The sequence below is a fragment of the Marmota marmota genome, unplaced genomic scaffold (genome assembly GCF_001458135.2).
Source record: "Marmota marmota marmota unplaced genomic scaffold, marMar, whole genome shotgun sequence".
NCBI classification, from domain to species: Eukaryota; Metazoa; Chordata; class Mammalia; order Rodentia; family Sciuridae; genus Marmota; species Marmota marmota.
The window spans coordinates 81,906-101,650 of NW_025999931.1; the positions used below are offsets into that span (position 1 = coordinate 81,906).

General features: G+C 33.4%; 1 protein-coding gene across 6 annotated transcripts in view; it reads left to right on the forward strand.

Annotated features, from left to right (window-relative positions):
* Window positions 1-499: 499 nt before the first annotated feature.
* LOC125615966 (ubiquitin-conjugating enzyme E2 E1-like) overlaps window positions 500-19,745 on the forward strand; it is a 65,577-nt gene continuing 46,331 nt past the window's right edge. Inside the window, exons 1-4 of one of the 6 annotated variants that reach the window (XM_048800530.1) lie at window positions 500-1,474; window positions 3,236-3,286; window positions 13,451-13,535; window positions 18,547-18,713. In XM_048800530.1, coding sequence (XP_048656487.1) covers window positions 1,308-1,474; window positions 3,236-3,286; window positions 13,451-13,535; window positions 18,547-18,713 — 470 coding nt within the window. In that variant the 5' untranslated portion in view covers window positions 500-1,307. The remainder of the gene's footprint in view (window positions 1,475-3,235; window positions 3,287-13,450; window positions 13,536-18,546; window positions 18,714-19,745) is intronic. The other 5 variants (XM_048800534.1, XM_048800531.1, XM_048800532.1 and 2 more) reach the window with 5 other exon arrangements.

Consider the following 19,745-nt stretch of genomic DNA (forward strand, 5'->3'; position numbering starts at 1 on the left):
GGCAGCCAGGGTGGCAGCGGCGGCGACTGTGGCGGCCTCCTTCCTGCCGCGAGGTAAGGTAGCAGGGCTGAGGTCGGCTTTGGGGGCAGCTGGGGTTGCGGTAGCCGTGGCGGCAGCTTTGTTCCCGCCAGGAAGTAGGGCAGCTGGGATGGTGTCCGCCTGGGCGGCAGCTTCATTCCCGCCACAAAGTAAGGCGGCGGGGCTGGGGTCCCCGTGGGGGGCAGTAGGGGCGGCGGCAGCTTCCTTCAGGCGGCAAGGTAAGGCAGCGGGCCTGGGGTCCTGGGGGGTGGGCAGTTTGGGCGGCGGCAGTGGCAGCGGCAGCTACATTCAGGCTGGGCGTCCCACGCCACCAGTGTCTGCGAGCTGCGGGGCCTTTTGGCTGCTCCCATTACTTGGCGGCTAGGGCGGCGAGCTGTCTGTGGGCGGCCATCCCCACAAAGGGCTGCAGAGCTGCGTGGACCCCGCCAGCAGCCGCGACAGTAGCAGCGGCTCGCCTATGTGGGCACAGAATTTTTTTGCAGTTCTTGGGGCATTGTTTTTTCTTGGGCTTTTACCCCTCTTTACGTTAATTTTGGATAAAATGTCCCCCGTGATGTAAAGATTGAGCAAGGAACCTTGGTGATGTGGGGAGCTTTGCAGAAAGTGCAGTTTGGATTCTGCTTTTCCCATGGTGGCAGCTGGGTCTTGGCTGGATGAATCTTCACTGCTGGCCTTCGAAAAGGCTAGGGCAGCTTGTTAGTTGAGTTTTAAATTGCCCAGTGTTGTGTTTAAAGGTTTTACGTGCATAGAAGAGGAATGTTCACCTTAAATAAGCATATGAGCGATTAACAGGGTATGTTTTCCTCTGGGAAAGGGAATTTGGTAGCTGTGACCCATGTTAGTCTGGGAATATTTAGATGTGTAGTGAATTTTAACATTTTTCATAAAAATCTGTTATTTACAGTGTGTCATATGTTGTTAATACTCCTTGCCTTAAATTCCCCAGCAAATATTTTTCATGCCTTCTGAGAAAGTAGACAATTGATAGATTATCCAAGGAATGGAAAAAAATGTGAGTGGGTGATTTCGGACAATCCCTGAGAGCTGGCATTGTAAGACTCATCCTATCCCCAGTAACATTTTCATACAATAAATGTGAACACTTTTGAAGCCTTTTTATAAAGATACAATTTGGGAATGATATTAAGATAAGGAAAAGCTGTTGATTGATTTCTTATATTAACATTTCTTCCCTCTTCTCTTTTCTCTTTAAAAAATTTTTCCAGGTGATAACTTCATCAAGATGGCCAGTGATAAGCAAATGTCCTATGATGAAAGCCCCAGCACCAGTAGTGGCAGTTCAGATGCGGACCAGCAAGACCCTGCTGCTCCAGAGCCTGAAGATCAAGAAGAAAGAACCTTCTGCCACCCAGCGGAAGAAGAGCACCAAACTCTCTAGCAAAACCACTGCTAAGTTATCCACTAGTGCTAAAAGGTAACATTGTCAGGTTGTCTTCCAAGCAATTGGATGGTTTTATTTTTACATCAAGAACAATACTCCAGAAATACTTCATGACCAATTTTATTTGTACTTGAATGAATTGTCATCCTTTAGGGAGCATGAAAACGTCCTCACTAAAATTATGCTTCTAAGCAAACTTATTCTGTACTTTGGTAATTTCAGAAAGAGTCCTAGAGACTGAATTCTCATCCTGACAGTTTAAGGAGTTGGCAAGGAAAATATGTGAAACTGAATTAGATGGTACATTGGGGATGTGTCCTTTTGTGAGTTATACTCTTGAGTGAAATTAGCACGTGTCCACGTGGGTGTCAGTCCAGGCATCTGTGGTGGCAGCTTCATGAAAGGAAATGTGTCACTTTTCATGAAAGGAAATGATCAAAAAAGTTTATATTTGCTAAAAAATGTTGAATGTCAGGCCTTGGCTTTTTTGAAAGCAGATTTTAAATTTCCTAATTTTTCAAACAAGTCTTTAAATCCTGCATAATAGGCATAAATTTTGTAGTTATAGTTATCCCTCCTTGTTCTTGTGAGACCAAGTAAAACAGAAAAATAGCCATTAACAACCTCAGGTGTCACTTGGCTGTTAAAACTTTGCACATCTTTAAAACTCGTGGATGTTCTTGACATAGTAGTGAAAATCAACAGCAGGAAAAAAACATTTTGTTGGTTGTAAGTGAAAGATTATTTGTTTCCTGCTGACTTTTATTTTCTATGATGGCAAAAAAAAAAAAATCCATCAATGGGACTCCATCAGTTCCATCAGTGATAGTTGATGTATTGAGTAGAACTCTTGTATCAAACATAAAATGTACCTATAGCATTACCTAATGTTGATGTTTTGTTGTTTTTCATTGATCACAACTAAAAGAAAAAGAAAATATAAAAACTGATCAATTATTGCCTTTTATAGTGATTCATGTTCTTATTTTTCTATACATTTTACTGTCATTGCGCAATTAATCAAACACTAATGAACTTGAGAATATTATATTGAATAGCAGCAGTCCTTGAAATAATTTAAAATTCTTCTCAGTGTGTTGTAATCTTGTGGAGAGAACATTAAAAAACTTTTGAAAACATTTTAAATTTCAAAAAAATCAGAGAAATGCTCTTTTTCCCCTTACCTCAAGGCCCTCTTTCCTCCAAGAGTATGAAATTTAAATTTACATGCTGTATCTAAGATCAGAGAAAAGAAATGGTTAAATAAGATTGCTAAAGTAGTCTTTGGAAGTTTTTCATTGGTAAAGGTATTTGTAAATTTTAAACTTTTTTTAAAAACAGATAAAATATTGACAAAACTATTAATGTGCTCTTGCAATAGCTTTCTAATTTTTACCACAGTAAAAGTGGATTGAAGTCATTGTCAAAAATATTCTAGTCTTTTCCTCCTTCCGTTTTGTCTCATTTGCATATAAGCTTGAGAAGAGAATTTCTTTGGTAAAAAGAGTTTTAAAATAGACTTTATATCCTTTTGTTGAGTAGTAGTGGAGGACTTTCTCAAATCAGGTGTAAATGACTTACCTATTTACAGTAGCAAGTGAGAAAAAAGCTGCAATTTTCTGTTAAGGAGTTTGGGTTATGCCTCTGAGAACAAAGAGGAAGCAGCCATGTTAGCATTACTGAAGGCAAAACCAGCCTTGAATTTACCTGCATGATGGTAGAGGGCAGTCTGATTTTTTGGTTATTCTGTAGACTGTCTCAAATCCTTTTTGTCTGTTCCTATTTCACTAACAGAATTCGGAAGGAGCTAGCTGAAATAACCCTTAATCCTCCTCCTAACTGCAGGTAAGAAACAAATTTTGTTGTTTTGATTTCTAAATTGTGGAACGATATCATGAGATGAATGTATTATCTTTGTATGTATGTGCAGCACAGAAGAGGCTAGATAGCTATGTTTGCTTCCTTAAAGCTTTGCAAGTGCTTTAAACAAAAATTGCTTAGGTGAATTAAATTAAATTAGGAGAAAAATACTCTTTAGCATGTATCATATATTCTGTACTTATGAATATACTGATCTTGTGCTTCTTGCTGAGATTTGTTTGAGTGGTGTTGATTTTTATGTTATTTTTCTGTGGAATATATTTAGTCACAAGTATTTTGTGGAAACCTGTAAGGTTTTAAGTTTTAAAGTTATTGCTTGTGTGCAATCTGAACTGATTTTCCAAATTTAGAAATTGTTGAATATGGTGTTACAAAATGTAAAAGCATTAAACAGGAGTATAGTTGTTTCTGTTTGATTTATTCAGTAACTTGCCTAAAGGACAAATTTTATGTGCTAAGCTATGGTTGTACTTGTTATTTTCTAGAAAACACATAGTTGGAATTATTTACATTTTAAGCAAATATCCTAATGACTTGGGAAAATTCTTAGCAGTAAATTAATTGGAATTGTGAGAAGAATCAAATTCAGTGGAACTCAGAATTTAAGATTGGTTGACAAATTGTATTAAAAGTAGCTGGTTGATTTTTTTTTTCATTTGTGTCTTATATAGTATTCTGTTTATTTTTGAATGGTGACTGTATGGTTGACAAAATTTATCAACTTTAGAGAGCAATATTATAAATAAATTGCATAGAAGTATGTGCTCAAGAATGAGAGGGGAAGGGATGCTAGAATTAAGGCAGTGTTATGATGTGATATAAAAATTTTTTGGTGTTTAACCTGTGTTTTTGCTACAAATTGTGTTTGCTCATGTTGATCAGCACCATCTCTGAAGTCTACTTGAGACATAATAAGGAATAATCCATTTGCTACTTATTGTGTGTGTTAACCAGATCCCCAGAGAAGGGGGATCTGATCCTGATTTATCCAGTGAATTAACAGTTTTGCTTATATTTGTAGTTGCAGCCATTTCAGTTCAAAAAGGAGACATGAATGTGAACTAATTATAAACAGAGTGGTATGTCAGATCTCAAAATATTACTTAAAAAGTATACTGCTCAATAGTATAGCCACTAGCCACATTCTGACTATGGACCAGGTTGTTGTGGTTAGTTGAAAGTGTGATATGCTGTAAGTGTGAAATGCATACTGGATTTTGAAAACTTAGTACAAGTTGTAAAAGAATAAATATTTTAAAGATATTTATTACATGTTGAAATAATATTTGGCATGTTTAATAAGTGTTTTAAAAATTGTATTTTTTATCATTTTAGCATAGTTATTAGAAAATTCAAAATTACGTGTGTAACTTGCATTATAATTCTGTTGAACAGTATTGCTTTAGAGAAGAAGTAAATCAGTATTTCTTTTAGCCTTCTAAATGGTGTGTCAAATCTATACCATTTAGGAGGTCAAGTTAAATTTGCTCTGTGGAAGAATCACTTAACTTTCAGAGTATATTCTGATAATTTCCATTACGAAAGATGTAAAGATCTGTCAATTTAAAACTCACATGTCTTAAAGTTGCATGTCAGGTCAAACGTTTTTAAGGGTCTCTGTTGATTTTCTGCAAATGGCTTAAACCAGTGTATGAATATACATCTAGAGAACATAGTAGACATATTGAATGCTTTCAGAGCAGTAATGTACTGGTGCATTTGGTAAAGGAATGTGCTTTAAGTGTTTAACCAAGGACTGTTTCCACAAGGTCACAGGATTATTTTAGATGGAGTAAAATATTTCTGTGAAATAGAAAGTAAGTTTCACTTATAACATATTTTTTTCTCTTTATATACCAGATTTCATTTAAGTTCATGAAATAATACTTAACATTTAGTGATTTAACTAGTGAAGCAGTAAAACTTTGGCTTGCTTGTGCACAGTAACATGGAATACTTATATCTATTTTCTTTTGTCACAGTCTTTGGTGACTGTTGGCTATTGAAAAGGACATCTTTTAACTTCTCTACTTCTTTAATATCTGAGTTTCTTTGTGGCTGTGTAAGTGATTCAGAAAAAAAAAAACAAATGTAAAATACAAGTTTCTTAGGAAATTAGAAGATGTTTCTTACTACTTTGGGGAGAGTCTTTTTTCCATATACCTCATATGTAAAATAATGCAGATGCTTTTGTGTGTCTTTGGATTCTTCTGGGTAGAAGGTTAGTTCTTGTAATTTTGATAGAAAAGCCTAAATTTGTATTGTGTTTTTGCTTTCATGCCAGAAACTGCAATAGATTGTGGTATTATATTTCTTTTAACTCATAGCTGCATAAATGAGAATTTTAGCTTTATGGTAGTTGTATTATTTAGATTTGTTAATTTATGTTGTAATTAAAAATGGGATTCCACAATCATAAGTACATTTAGAATTTGTGGGTTAATATTGCATGAGACCTTTGAAACCTTATGCTTGCTACTTCCAGGTGCAATTATTTAATTATGGCTTTTGGTATGGTGTGTGTGTGTGTGTGTGTGTGTGTGTGTGTGTGTATAAACTTGTCAAAGTATGTGACATTGTTAATTATCCCCCAGGGAAGAAATGTTAAATATATCTGGGTACATTCAGGAAAATGTTGAATGAGATATAGGAAAACCAGAATTACTTGTACTAGGGAGATTTGTCTTAAATCCCATCTTTTGATTTAATTAATAAGTTATTCTTTAGTTACATAATTAGGTCTAATATACACATCCAGGATGGACTTTGGGTAGATATCATTGTCAAATTAAATGCATGACTTTAAAAGTGTTTGATTATATGTCAATAGGAATACTTCTTTTTCTTTTAGTAAAAAAAAAGGTTGATAAAGATGTAATTTCTAATGATTTGATGGTATTTTAGGTTTTAAGTATTGAAGGCCTGTGGGCCAATGCATTTTAAACACAGAGAAATAATATATGTTTTTTGGTTTACGTTTATACTTTTTACATTCTACATTTTAGATTAGGGTATAAAAATCAATTCACCAGTGAGTGTGAAGGGAAATTATTATGAACATCCCTTTGTTTTACAGAAAGTTATGGACAAGAGTTGTTTAGTAATATGTTGACATTTATGTTCTATTTATCAAAGGATATGCTTCCTTTTCCACTTACAGTCAGCACTTGTGTAAACAGCAAAAGTTTAGAATGGTGCTGGATTTCTAAGTTAACCTTGAATTTCTTTTCCTGTATAGAGGGTACAAACATGTACTCCTAAATATTAATGGGTTTGGACTGAATCTATGTTAAAGAAGATATTCAGGAGTAATTGTAAATCATTTTTCGATCCAATAAGGATCCAATTTAACCACATAAATTGGATCCTTATTGGGGGGTAGATATTACAGTTTCAAGTTTATATTAATCATATGTTGACTAGCAAAACCTGAAATCAGCTACTATAATACTTGTAAATACTATAATACTTGCAAATTTTGTTAACTTCCCTTCTTAAAAGAAAGAAAAAGAAGTAGCATAAGTTCTAAATCAGAAGTTGGCAATTTGCACATAAGAGTAATTTTCTGAGGATAAACTGTGTTTCTGATGGTTGCCATATCTCTCACTATTGTCCAATGTAGATTAGAACTTTGCTAATTAAAGGGTGATCTTCAGACTAGCAACATCTGTATCACAGGTGTGATTGTTAAAACTCAGAATGTTGTTTTCCCCTAACCAGAAGTACTGAGTCGGAATCTGAATTTAATAAGATTGCTAACTGAATTGTGTGTCTATTGAGGTTGGAAAAATCCTGCTACTGAAGCAAGACTGTTCAGATCCATGTTGTGCCACTATTGGCATGCACTTTATATAAGTTATAGGATTTTTTTTCTTCAGTTTTCCAAGTTGTAAAATGAAGATTAAGTTGATCTCCCCATTGTAGAATTGTTGTGAGGATGAAATGAATTTGTTGAAAGTTTTGTTAATCACATAAATTGGATCCCTAAAGTGGATACAGCATGATAAAAGTAGGTGAGACAGTTTAGCAGCATGCCCTCACTCTTGCTGGTGTTTGCTCCAGTGCATCCACATCCTACTTATAGGAATAATTACATCTTAATTCATCATCTAATTATTGAGTACATATCAAGCAGTTTGTTTTTAATGTGAATAAAAGCAGGTTTTTTAAAACTTGAGTTAAAACAGAAAATTAACCTAAAAGTGTTGATCACAGATGAACAAATACTCAATCCCTTCCAAAAAAATGTGTAAACTTAATAATACTTAAAAAGAATGCCTTGGGGCTGGGGCTGTAGCTTAGTGGCAGAATGCTTGCCTAGCATGTGTGAGGCACTGGGTTTGATCCTGAGCACCACATAAAAAAATAAAATAAAATATATGCATTCTGTCCTTCTACAACTACAAAAATGTTTTAAAAAGTATTTATAAGAATACTATGACTATGACTGCCCAGTAAAGTATAATAAATTTTTTTAGATAGTTGTATTAGTTAATGTTTTCCCCTCTTTAAATATCCCATTTTAAGAGTTTGTGATTTTATTCAGAATGCAGTAATTTCAATATTTGTAAAATTTACATTCATAATAGTATAGTTTACCAATTACTTCAATATAATGTAGTGTAATTCCAGGCAAAACAGTGAGTTGGAATTCAAAAAAAATATTAAATAATTCATATTCTTTACTTTTTTCATAATTGTGATATTTAATATTATTCACTTAAAGATTATTTAGCTATCATTTCTATTTGCTTATAGGAAGTAGTTGATAATTACAGTAATCCTAATTGTGTCTCCCATATATGCCAATGGAGCAGAAGGACTCAGTTACCATTGAATGACTCAAAACATTTATCCAAAGGAGTGATTGATTGAAAATAATATCTCCCCCACATAGGGTCACATTTTTATTAGCTGTCTATTATGTTCAATGAAGATAATGTAAGGAGAAAGTGGGTGAAAACCTTGGGTACTTTTTAAAAACCTAAATGGTTATTTCAAAGCAACATGCAGCAAATTGTTAATTTTCTTTTTGCAAGTAAATGATTGGTACCTTATTCTCTCCTTGAATGTGTTGCTGTAACAGAATGTAAATTATGTTTAATTATGAGGAAAATCAACATTTCTTGCTTAGAGTACAAGAGCATTCAGATTGAGAAAACTGAATGGGAAAACTTTATCTTCCATTCTACTCTTTTCTACAAATATGATATAACAAAACCACTTGTGGATCTATTAGATCTACAGGCATATAAAGTGATGATTTTTTCTTTCCATATTTATTTAGACAATAATTGTATTTGGGGGTGCTGGGCATGTGGCTCAGTGATACAGTGTTTGCATAGCATGTGCAACACCCTGCGTTCAATCCTAAGCACCACATAAAAATAAATAAATAAAATAAAGGTATGTGTCCAACTACAACTAAAAATTAAATTTAAAAAAGAATTGTGTTTATGCATTTCAATAGAATTTAAAAGATGAAATATCTTTAAACATTTAATGTTTCTTTTGCATCTGGATCACGGAAGTTTTTGCCTCTTCCCCCATATTCATAGTCTAGGAGATAGTTGACAATACCTGGAGACATTTTGCTTTTCGAAACTTGGGGGAAAACGCTCTAGTATACAACAAAGAATTGTCTCCCTTCAGTAGATCTTAATGAAATAAAACATATATATGTTTCTGTTATGTTTTACTAGGAATATTGAAGTAACTTGTGACTACAGAATGCAAGTCACCTTTGTATTGTCTTAGTGATGAAAATAAAAACCAAATGAAGAGCATGGCTTTCTCACCAGTGTGTAATTTAGTGTCAAAATCTAATATAATGTAATCATCACTTTCTGCAATCATAGAAAATAATGTAATTGCCTCTTCAGAAAAAGGTGAGAAGAGAGTATCAATATCAAATTTGGAGAAATGGTAAGAGTAAGGGAAGCATCTGGAAGAGATGGGAAGGATCAGTCTCTAACCACAAATTCTGCACCACCTCCTACCACATATCAGGCTTTCTAAAACTTTACTTTTTATTTCTTGCCTTAGATAACTTAGCTAAAATTATTCCAAAATTATGGAAAATAAATGTAATTTTCCATAATTAAACTTTTGTTTTCCATAACACATTAAAAGGAAAATTAAATAATAAAAACATACATAATAAATTCTTGTTTGATATAATCATTTAAATACCTTTTTTAGACAGCAGTAATTCAAACAAAAAATACTTCCCTTACTTAAAATGTAACATTTTATATTAATGAATCAGGAGGCTAAAACACTGAAATTCTCAGACTCAGTAAATCCTTCCAATATTTCATCTATAGAGGCACAGCAAACACTTAGTGTAAATTATAAAAGGTTTTTTTTAATATATAAATTCCAGGTCAAAATATATCAAATCAAACATATATCAACTTTACTTCTCAATTTACTTTTCAATTTACTTCTCAATGTAATCATATTTTGTTGACTCTAAATAACATCATCTGGTAACTGATAATGACATTAAAATTTGTATCATCTTTCTGCTAAAATATAGTAAGCTCTACTCTGAGCCCCTCATTCATGGGTCTTACATCATGTTATCCCATCGTCAGCAATAAAGCCAATGAGATTATTCTAAAATGTAAATGTCCCCATGTTATTCCTGTCTTTGCTTAAGAATAAAATCTGAGTTTATTAAAGGACCAAGCAATGTACTCTCTAATTTCTCTTTTGCCTGTTTTCCCTTTGTTATAGAAATATATTGTGCATTTCAATCAAATTAAAGTCTTTCAGTTCCCTTAACTGTCTAATATATTTCTAGTTAGGCAGATGATGATGCACCTCCTGAAATCCTATTTTCTTTTCACAGACCTCTCAGTCTCACTCTGCTCCATCTGGAAATAACCAACTCCTCTTTTGTGATCCTTATAAAATCTCCCTTTTGTGAACATACACTTTATACAGTCAACTTGATGACTTGCTACTTCCCGTCAGTTCTATTTTGGAAATATTTGCAAAACTGCATTTATTACCTCATATCACAGTTATTCATTCACATCACTATTTCCATTTGCTGACTATGAAAGACAACCTTTCTGGTTTTGGCATCTGCCTTGGCAGCAGCAGTCCAAGCAGACAGCCTGGAAGACCTCCTATTGGGCTTCTTCTTAGCCTCACATTCTTCAGAGCTGACCTTCCTCTGGAGCTTCCTGGCTGAGAGCACAAGGCTCACGCAGGTGCTGCAGGCAGTGGCTCTCAGGAACCTTCTGAAACTGTGCTGCCTGACCACTGCTGCTGTTCCCACCACATGAGTTGCTGCGACACACCAAGTATTCAATTATTTTAATGCAGTTTTTACCATAATTGAGACATAACTATAGGCAATTTTAAATCTCTAAATTTTGTGATTTTAGCTACAACACACCTTATAAAAATCAAATCCTTACTATAATGTTTTGTTTATTCTGCTTTCTAAGTAAGTTCTCATTTTGTCATTATTGCCAGTGCTTACAACCCTCCTTTCTCTTATCTCTAGCCTAGAGAACAGTGACCTGCCCCTAGTTGCTCTTCCTGTCATGAGCCTCTCTCAAGTGTGCCATTCTCCCCTCTCACAAGCATTAGTTTCTAAAATAAACATTTAACCATGCCATACCCACAAAAGTAAGAAAGTATTCTATTATTTATGCAATAAACTCAATATTTATTCATACGTCCCCCAGCTCTTCCAAGCATGATCACAAATAATCTTCCAAATTCCCTGTAGGAAGAAACTCAGGCCCACTAATACTTGTACACGTAATTCCTTTGCTTCACACAATTCCTACCTCTTCTGATTTTTATTGCTTCTCTGTCTCTATTTATGCTCAACATTTGCCAACATAGCCTCCATTGCCTCTAGCTCTTTAAGCTCCACCTTGAATTCTCTTTTTTTCATGCCCCAAAGAATTTCTGCGGTACCATCATTACTTTCCCATCCTAATAGAAGTGAGAGCTTATTAATCTAATTTCCATATACTTTTTCAAAAGCTTTAATCACAACATTAAGTGTGCTTTGTCTCAGTTTTTACAAATAGATATCTTCTCCATTATGATGTAAATTCTTTCAAGATTGGTATCATATTGTATCATTCTTTATATCATCAACATCTAGTATATAAAAGGAAGAATGAAAGAATAATCTAAATATAAAATATATCTAAAGTTTCTAGTTACTATGTATTATATCTAATATTCAGAGCTATAATATTAATTCTATATTTTGTGATGAGGAACTTTTCTTACAATAATTCTACAGTGCAAGTGGACACAAACTTTAAAGCCCAAATGAAAGCCCCACACCACTTACTTTCCCCAGTAATAAATGCTAATTTTGGATTAGGCTAATAAAATCTAACCCTCCATTACATAGATGATTTCTGAATATTCTTGAATAAATTACCTCTTAAACAGAATAAAATTAGAATGGCATTCACTTTTTTAATTAGCAATTTTTAAGACAGGCAGAGATACAATTTACATACTTAAATACACCTGTCTATTATACATATATATTATATATTATACATATCATACATATATTTTTGTCAGACCTACTATTTCTCTATCCTCTAATAGATAATGAAACAAAGGTACTTGAGTTTCCCAAGTGGAAAATAATGCTTCTATGGATGTGGGGCATAGTTTTTAATTGCCTGCTATTACCTATGGAATAAATTTAAAAGAAGAGTTAAGTCTGATCACTTAGAAATGCTTGGTTTTAATGCTTATAAAAATTGAACTTACACATATTCTGAAAAACACATTTTTTAAATCAAACTTAAGCTCATTTCACTTTCTCTCTTTAATATGTCATCAACACAAAAGCTTTTATCTCTTCCACTCTAAAAAAGAATGTTATTGTGGATAAGTGAAGGAAACAGCAAAATTATAAAAATTAAATATTCTGTGTCACAAGTCTTTTATGAGGAATAACATTTGTTTGATTTTTATTTTTTGAAAACTAAACATGTAAATACTAATACTTTAAAAATTGGGATGGAACTTTTTGATGTCTGTTACCAGTATCCTTATTTTAACTGTGTCACAAAGGGCAAATTGTGCCCATGAGGCCAAGAAACTACTCCTACATATTACACAAGAGAACTTAAAAATAATCTAAGAGAAATTGGACAGTGGCATTTGCAAAATCAAGCAGCATGATACAAAAATTTGAGATCTATCTGTGTAAGTCAGTAGGATGATTTTATTCAAAGAGAAAAAAATCTCCACTATCTCTCAGATTGGCAAAATCAGTTTCCTTTGTCATAAAATTGCTTAAAATTCCAAAAGGTAACATTGATACATCAGTGACTTGCTCAGATGGCTATCCCCTACCTTACCTAAGCCAATTAACATCACTAGAAATTTTGTTCATATTGATTTGCCTTTCTTAAAGTATAAGCAGGAAGAATTCCTCACTGTCTCAAAACCTGCTATTTTTTTCCTCAATTATTTTTTGACTTCCTGGCTTTTAAGTAGATGGAATAATATTTAATGCTCACACAACTGGGGCATCTGAAAATGAAGGGAAGTCCATCTTCCTTAGCCACTCTGTCCTGGTGGATGACTCCAGGTTCCAGTGCCAAAACACATCAGGAGAAAAACTTTGTCTCAGAAGTATCTTATTGTGTGTTAAAATGGCAAAAATATCAAACTGAGGTGGGTGTTTGTTTTTTAGAATGCAACATAATTACAAAATGTACTAAATTAATTTCCCAAAATAGTCTAATAAGCACTCTCAGAAATTCCAGTGATGCAGTGGTTATTTGCATTTTCCTGATTTTATTCTATTTTTTCCTCAGAGGGGGACCTATGTCCAAAGGGAACAAGCCCTATCAATTGAGTGTCATAGCAATCAGGCAGAAGCTTCAACATATCAAAATGCCAGAAATCAGACAACAGAGAGAGAAGATGAACGTTTAAATAATAGAAAACTCTTCAGTAGCACTGAAGTTTAGTATAGAAAGAAAAAGGGAGGTGAGAAGAAACTAAATAGTTAATCAGGAAATAATTTATGAAGAATTTTATAATGCCTTCCATCCCTTGTACTAAGTAATTAAAGTTTTAAGTATAAAATACAGGCTATTTTTACATTTTGAACAGACTGGCTCTGCTGCAGTGTGGAAATTTGTCTTGGATGGGAGCCAGAGCAACAGACAGAGATCATTCATTCATCCTGTTGTTTCAGGTATCTACTTACCAGTTAATGGTGTCTTGATCTCAGGCAGTTTCTGGACCTCAGCATTATGACAGTTCTGTACTGCAGAATTCTGTGCTGTTGGGGGTTTTGCTGTAAAATGTAGTAGTTTATCAGTAACCATGGCTTCTACTCACTAGATGTCAGTAATATTTCCCTCACCTCCAGTATAACAACATCTCAATATCTTTAGGCATTTTCAGATGTTCCCAGGGGAGTCTCCCACCCCAGAACACTGATTTGTGGTAATAACAAAGAGGATAGGAGAAGAAGGAGAATTGGTTTAACTTGTAAACAATAAAATGATGATGTATTGAAAGTAATATTTGAGGGAAAGGGGTAAATTGTAGATGCAAAATTTTAAGTGTGTCTGCTTTTACTTTCTACTGGGAACAGTTATGGTGCTTATATAGGCAGGTGCTGATATCAGACATATGAGCTTGAAAAGTAAATTGAAAAACACACACACACACACACACACACACACGAGAGTCAGGATATTATTATAGAAATTCCAACATAAAATAAAGGGGAACTCAACTAAAAAAATGATAATTAAAGTAGAAGAAATGAAGGCGAACAATTTTCAACCCCCTAGTGTCAAGCTGTACTCAATCTCTCCAGTTTGAACACCTATGCCCACCATATTAGCTATTTTAGAATATAAGAATATAAAGAAGTACCAGTAGCTATTTTAGAATATGAGAATATGAAGAAGTACCAGATTTTAACATTCAGAGTTCAGAAAGTATTTATCTTAGCTACTTGCTATTTGGAATATTCATAAAACACAATGTAATGTCTTTTTGAAGTGTCTGTGATTTTAGGGTTATAATATGGAAAATCAAAGATAACAATGTTCTATTACAAAAATGTGTTTCATATTTGATGTTAGAACACAACACATTTGTTTTCTAAGTTAGATTCAATAAAGATAAGGAGCTTAAAGTTATCTGGACAGAAGAAGAGAAAGGACTCAATCATCAGTTAGAATCAAAGAAAGCACATAATTGCACTTGAAAGGGTGTTAGCAGAAGCTGTCCAATAAATTCACAGAAAATGCCTCTGCTTTAATAAATTGTTATTCTATCAGCCGGGCATGGTGGTACACAACTGTAATCCCAGTGGCTTAGAGGCTCACGAGTTCAAAGCCAGCCTCAGCAACAGCAAGGTGCTAAGCAACTCAGTGAGACCATCTCTAAATAAGAATACAAAATATGAGGGCTGGGGTTGTGGCTCGTAATATAGTGTTTGCCTAGCATGTGTGAGGCACTGTGTTTTATTCTCAGCACCACATATGAATAAATAATAAATAAAGGTCCATCAACAACTAAAAAATATCTAAAAAATACAAAATAGGGCTGGGATGTGGCTCAGTAGTCCAGAGACTCTGAGTTCAATCACTGGTACCAAAACAAACAAACAAACAAACAAACAAACTGTTGTATTATCAAATCCTTTTGCAGCACTTGAGTTTCACTTTCTCTACTTGTACTGACAGATCAAGATTTTGTTTGTCCCAAATCTATAATTTGGTGCCAATTGTCTGTTTATCTTCTGAGCATGAAAGGGAAATCTCAGCCTTGAAATTTTTTTTTTTATTATTAGTGTTATTATTCTTGGCCTGGTAAGAACCACAATGGTGCTTTTATGAAGCATAAGAAAATTTGGGGTTCTAAGACTTTATTCTAAAAAAAAAGTAATTTTATAAGTATTATTTCATGTTCAAAGTATATTCATATACAGCCTTACATTTTCAAATGACCAAACAATGATGAACACTTAAAAATAATGTGTTTCATTATTCACATAGGTGGTAATAAAGTTGTAGCTTAAATTTTAGCATTAGTACTCATTCTCTAATTTTGTGTTATTTCTACCTATTATCAAACATCTAACAATATTTTAGGAATAGGATGTCAATATTTTATGTTCATAAAGTTCAATGTAAAATAAAAAAAGAATTATACTCTTGATTATGGCTAATATTTTCTGTATAATCTTATGAATCATTACTACTGGATTAGCATTTTTCAAAACCAGGACCAAACATGTTTTTATTCAACTTTATTACCTTTTTATACCTATTATTAGAGTAAATAAATTGGCATCATAATTTTAAGTTAATATTTTTTTTCACATAATGGATATGCTAAAATTAAATCCATTCCTTTGTATAGACTTGTAGAAGCTACACCCAATTTTCAGATGCTATAAACAATGTCACAGTAATCTTCATATATAAATAGTGTTTGGTTTTCAAACATGTTATATTTTGGAAGAATATTCATGAGCTAAAAGGTGTTCATATTTTTAAGTATTTTTTAAAATCAGAAAATACATGAATTTGCTCTTTGATTAGTCCAAATGCAGCTTAAACTTTTCCCATTGTCCTCCATTTTTTACAACACAGTTGTTTTCAGTTATTAAATTGTGGAAACAATAAAGACATTACTCTGAAACAATTCTTAGTAGGAATAAAAATTTAAAAAAAAATGTTATCACTAAGAGATAATCTATAAATCTTTGTGACACGTGGTTTAATTCTCATCTCTAAACTCAATAAAATTCCAGGCATTTGCATAAGTTGTTAATTATCTAATAAAGTAACACTATTCTTCATTTTTTCTAGTCTAAGCTAACATTATATTACATTTGTATTATATGGTGGTAATAAATTTATCTTTTTTCACCATATGTAGTGGACTTTAAATCTAGTAAATTTGATCATTCTGTTGTGCATTGGTGTTTTTTTTGTTTTGTTTTTTGTTTTTGTTTTTCATTACATTGACTGATTTGAGTGATTTTCATATTGATTACACTTCCTTTTTCTATTTTTTCTCTCTTCCTTCCAACATATTTAAAACCTGGAATTCTCTTTTCTTTCTTTCACAGCAATTTTTTCTTTTACAAATATTTTTAGATTTTTTTTCATAAATATTGCCCATCTCTAAATTCTAAAATGATTGATTTTTTCACCTAAAAATTTTTACCTATTAGTTAGTATGTATTTCTGCATTCTTATATGTTAATGCTGCCTCTGTATTTCTTATTTAGTAAGGTATGTGCCCTGTCTCTTCCTAATTGTACAAACATTATTTTTTTTTCAATTGCTAATATCACTTTTTCATGTAAATTTTTACTATTTGATAGATATAATACTAATTTTATCTGCAATTTATGGATTCTTTTTTGTGAAGTCATTTAAAATAATTTTGCAGTCAAATCTCTCATTACCTTTTCTTACATTAGCCTTTTCTACATAAAGCCAGTTCAATGTAAAATTAAAAATTGGCTCATTAAATTTTTCACACAGTTATGATTTTGTATTTAATATTTTAAACAATAATTCATATGATTTTCAGCCTGAGAAGAACTGGGTTAAAATGCCCATTTTATCCATTAATATTTCAAAACTTGGAAAAGTCAGTGATCTTTGAGCATCTTTAAATGGAGCCTATTAGGAACCATAGGAGTTAAATTAGATAATGTGTGTAAACTGTTAACAGATGTCTTACTGGTAGTAAATAATAAATAATGCATAAAGTTATTTATGGCTTTATATATGATGAGGTGTTTTAATTTATTATTTACCAAAGACATATTTATCATAGAAGGTTATGCTAAATATGTCTTTGGTAAATAATAAATTATTTTTATTAGTTTTGACTTATCTCTTGAAGTTGGGACATTCAAGAGATAAGTCAAAACTTACATGAATATAGACCTGAAAGTAATATGAGAGTTTTTCCAATTATAGTTGAAATATAATGAAAAATTAAAAAGTAGTCATGGATACAGGACACATAGAGAAACTTCCTGTTCAGGGACATCACTTTGGTCTTTGGAGATTTATGTCTTCATTCTTTGATTCTTTAAATGGAATAGTACAATATATAATTAATGTCTTAAGAGTGATTGCAGATCAACAAGCAAAGATAAATACAAAAATGGTACACGACACAGTGTTCCTATTCAATATCCTTGAAGTAGTTTCAGATTTAGATTGCTTCTAGGCACCCAGGCCTCTTAGACATCATCAGGAACATCTAAATTGATTTCTCACAACTTCTACAATGTTTCGAACCACAAATCAAGTCAAGATGACACCTGGCAGTTTGCCAGAAGGAGTGGTTTGTGAGGCAAGGCCACGGAGCCATTAAGATGGTAAGGACTCCTTATTGGCTGACTGCTGTATCTAGATAATGCTAATTGAGTCAAGCTGTGTGTAATCAGTTAGGTATATATACCTCTGCTGTTCCGCAATAAAGTGGTGCCTGCTACCTTGGGTGCCCGCTGCCTTGAGTTCCCGCTCAGTTCCCACTGAGTTCCTCCTCAATAAAGCAGTTCCTGCTTCAACCTTCAAGTTGCTTATCACCTCCAGGTTATTTTGCTCAGCCGGACTGCGACACTACAAAGCCTTCTCTTTTCTCTTATCACCTCAATTTAGAAGGTACCTCATTAAATTGCTTTTAGCCAATTCACTTTCTAAAAAGCTCACATTTCACACACAGCAAATAAATTTCTTTAGCTCTACTCTTTTAACTTGCACTTGATAGCATACAGGCATTCAGTAAGTTTCACTGTCAGCAGAACAGCACAAATTTAACAGTTTTGTGATCCATTTTTACTAAATAACAGAAGAGAAAGTGTTATGTTAAGGGCAGTGTGAGTTTAATTTTCTGTATCACTTAAAATTACTTGAGTGCATCCCTAAAGAAAACTAATATATTGATCAGATATAATTAGCTTCAATGTAAATAAAACCTTAGCATTAATTGTTTGCATATACTAGCAAAAGAGATATAAGTGAAAATAATCTACGAAAGTTCATAATGCTTATCTAGCACACAAGAAATCTATGGGATAAAAATAACAAGAGATAAAATTTGATGTGTTTCAGAAGAAATATATTTTATTAAAAAGTTTGAAATTTAATTGTGGCTTTAAAATACTCTTCTGTATTAGATTATGTAAATACACATATTTAATTTTATTGTAGTTAGCAAAAGAGAAATATTGCATCCTGGTCACTCTCCAGAAATCTGCCCATGTCACAGACAGGTGGACGGACAGCACTCTGACTCACCCTGTGCAGGCAAGCAAGGAGCTTACTGTCCCAGCTGCATCAGAGGAAGATAGAAGACAAGCACCAGTTCACCTGCCATGGTATGAGGGAGGATCTAGGGACCAATGCCCAGAGACATTATTTTTAACAAATGCAACACTCACTTCCTCAGCCACTGGAAGTGGAGCATGGGTCTACTGGGGGAGTGGCAAATCTGACCTATGGCCTCTCACCCACCTACCAGCACCACTCACCAGGGTTGCTAGGAGGTGCAGTCATTGGCTGACTGCACCAGGCATGCTGGGTCACAGTGACTACTGCATCCTTCTGTCAGCACTCAGGGACCCCTCAGTTCCACTGGACCTGGGAGGGACTGGAGGGGGATGGGAGGATTTGAGGATATACTTTAATATGTGTATATATAAGTATTTATTTATTATATCTTTATATGTGTGTATATATGTATATATTTTACATATATATCATGTCTTTATATGTGTGTATATATTTTATGTGTGTATATACATACATGCTTATGAACTTTATACTTCCATGTGTATATTGATACTTAATTGAGAGTAGAGCTTCTATTTATCATCTTTATTTTTTGAATACTGTTTCTTCCATATTGATAACTCTGGTTTGGAAGCATAGAGGGAATAATTTAATTTTCATGTCTCATAAATGCTCATTTCTTTTGTCCCATAATATATATCAGTCAAAGAATAAAATTGCAATACTTCCACAGTATGATTACTGGAAGCATTCTGGGGTTTTATTGTTAGTTTTGGTTTTGGTTTTTAGCATATACTCTCTCATTTCTTTCTTTCTTTCTTTTTTATTTTTTGCATTTTCTTTTTATTTTTTGCCAGTGTTTTTTTTAAATTGATTTAAAAAAATAAATGACAGAAGAATGCATTATAATTCTTATGACACATATACAGCACATTTTTTCATATCTCTGGTTGTATATAAAGTATGTTGACACCAATTGGTGTCTTCATATATTTACTTTGTATAATGATGTCTATCATATTCCAACATCCTTGCTAGTCCCCTGAGCCTTCTTTTCCCTCCCACCCCTCTGCCTTATCTAGATTTCATCTATTCCTCCCATGTTTCCCATCCCAACC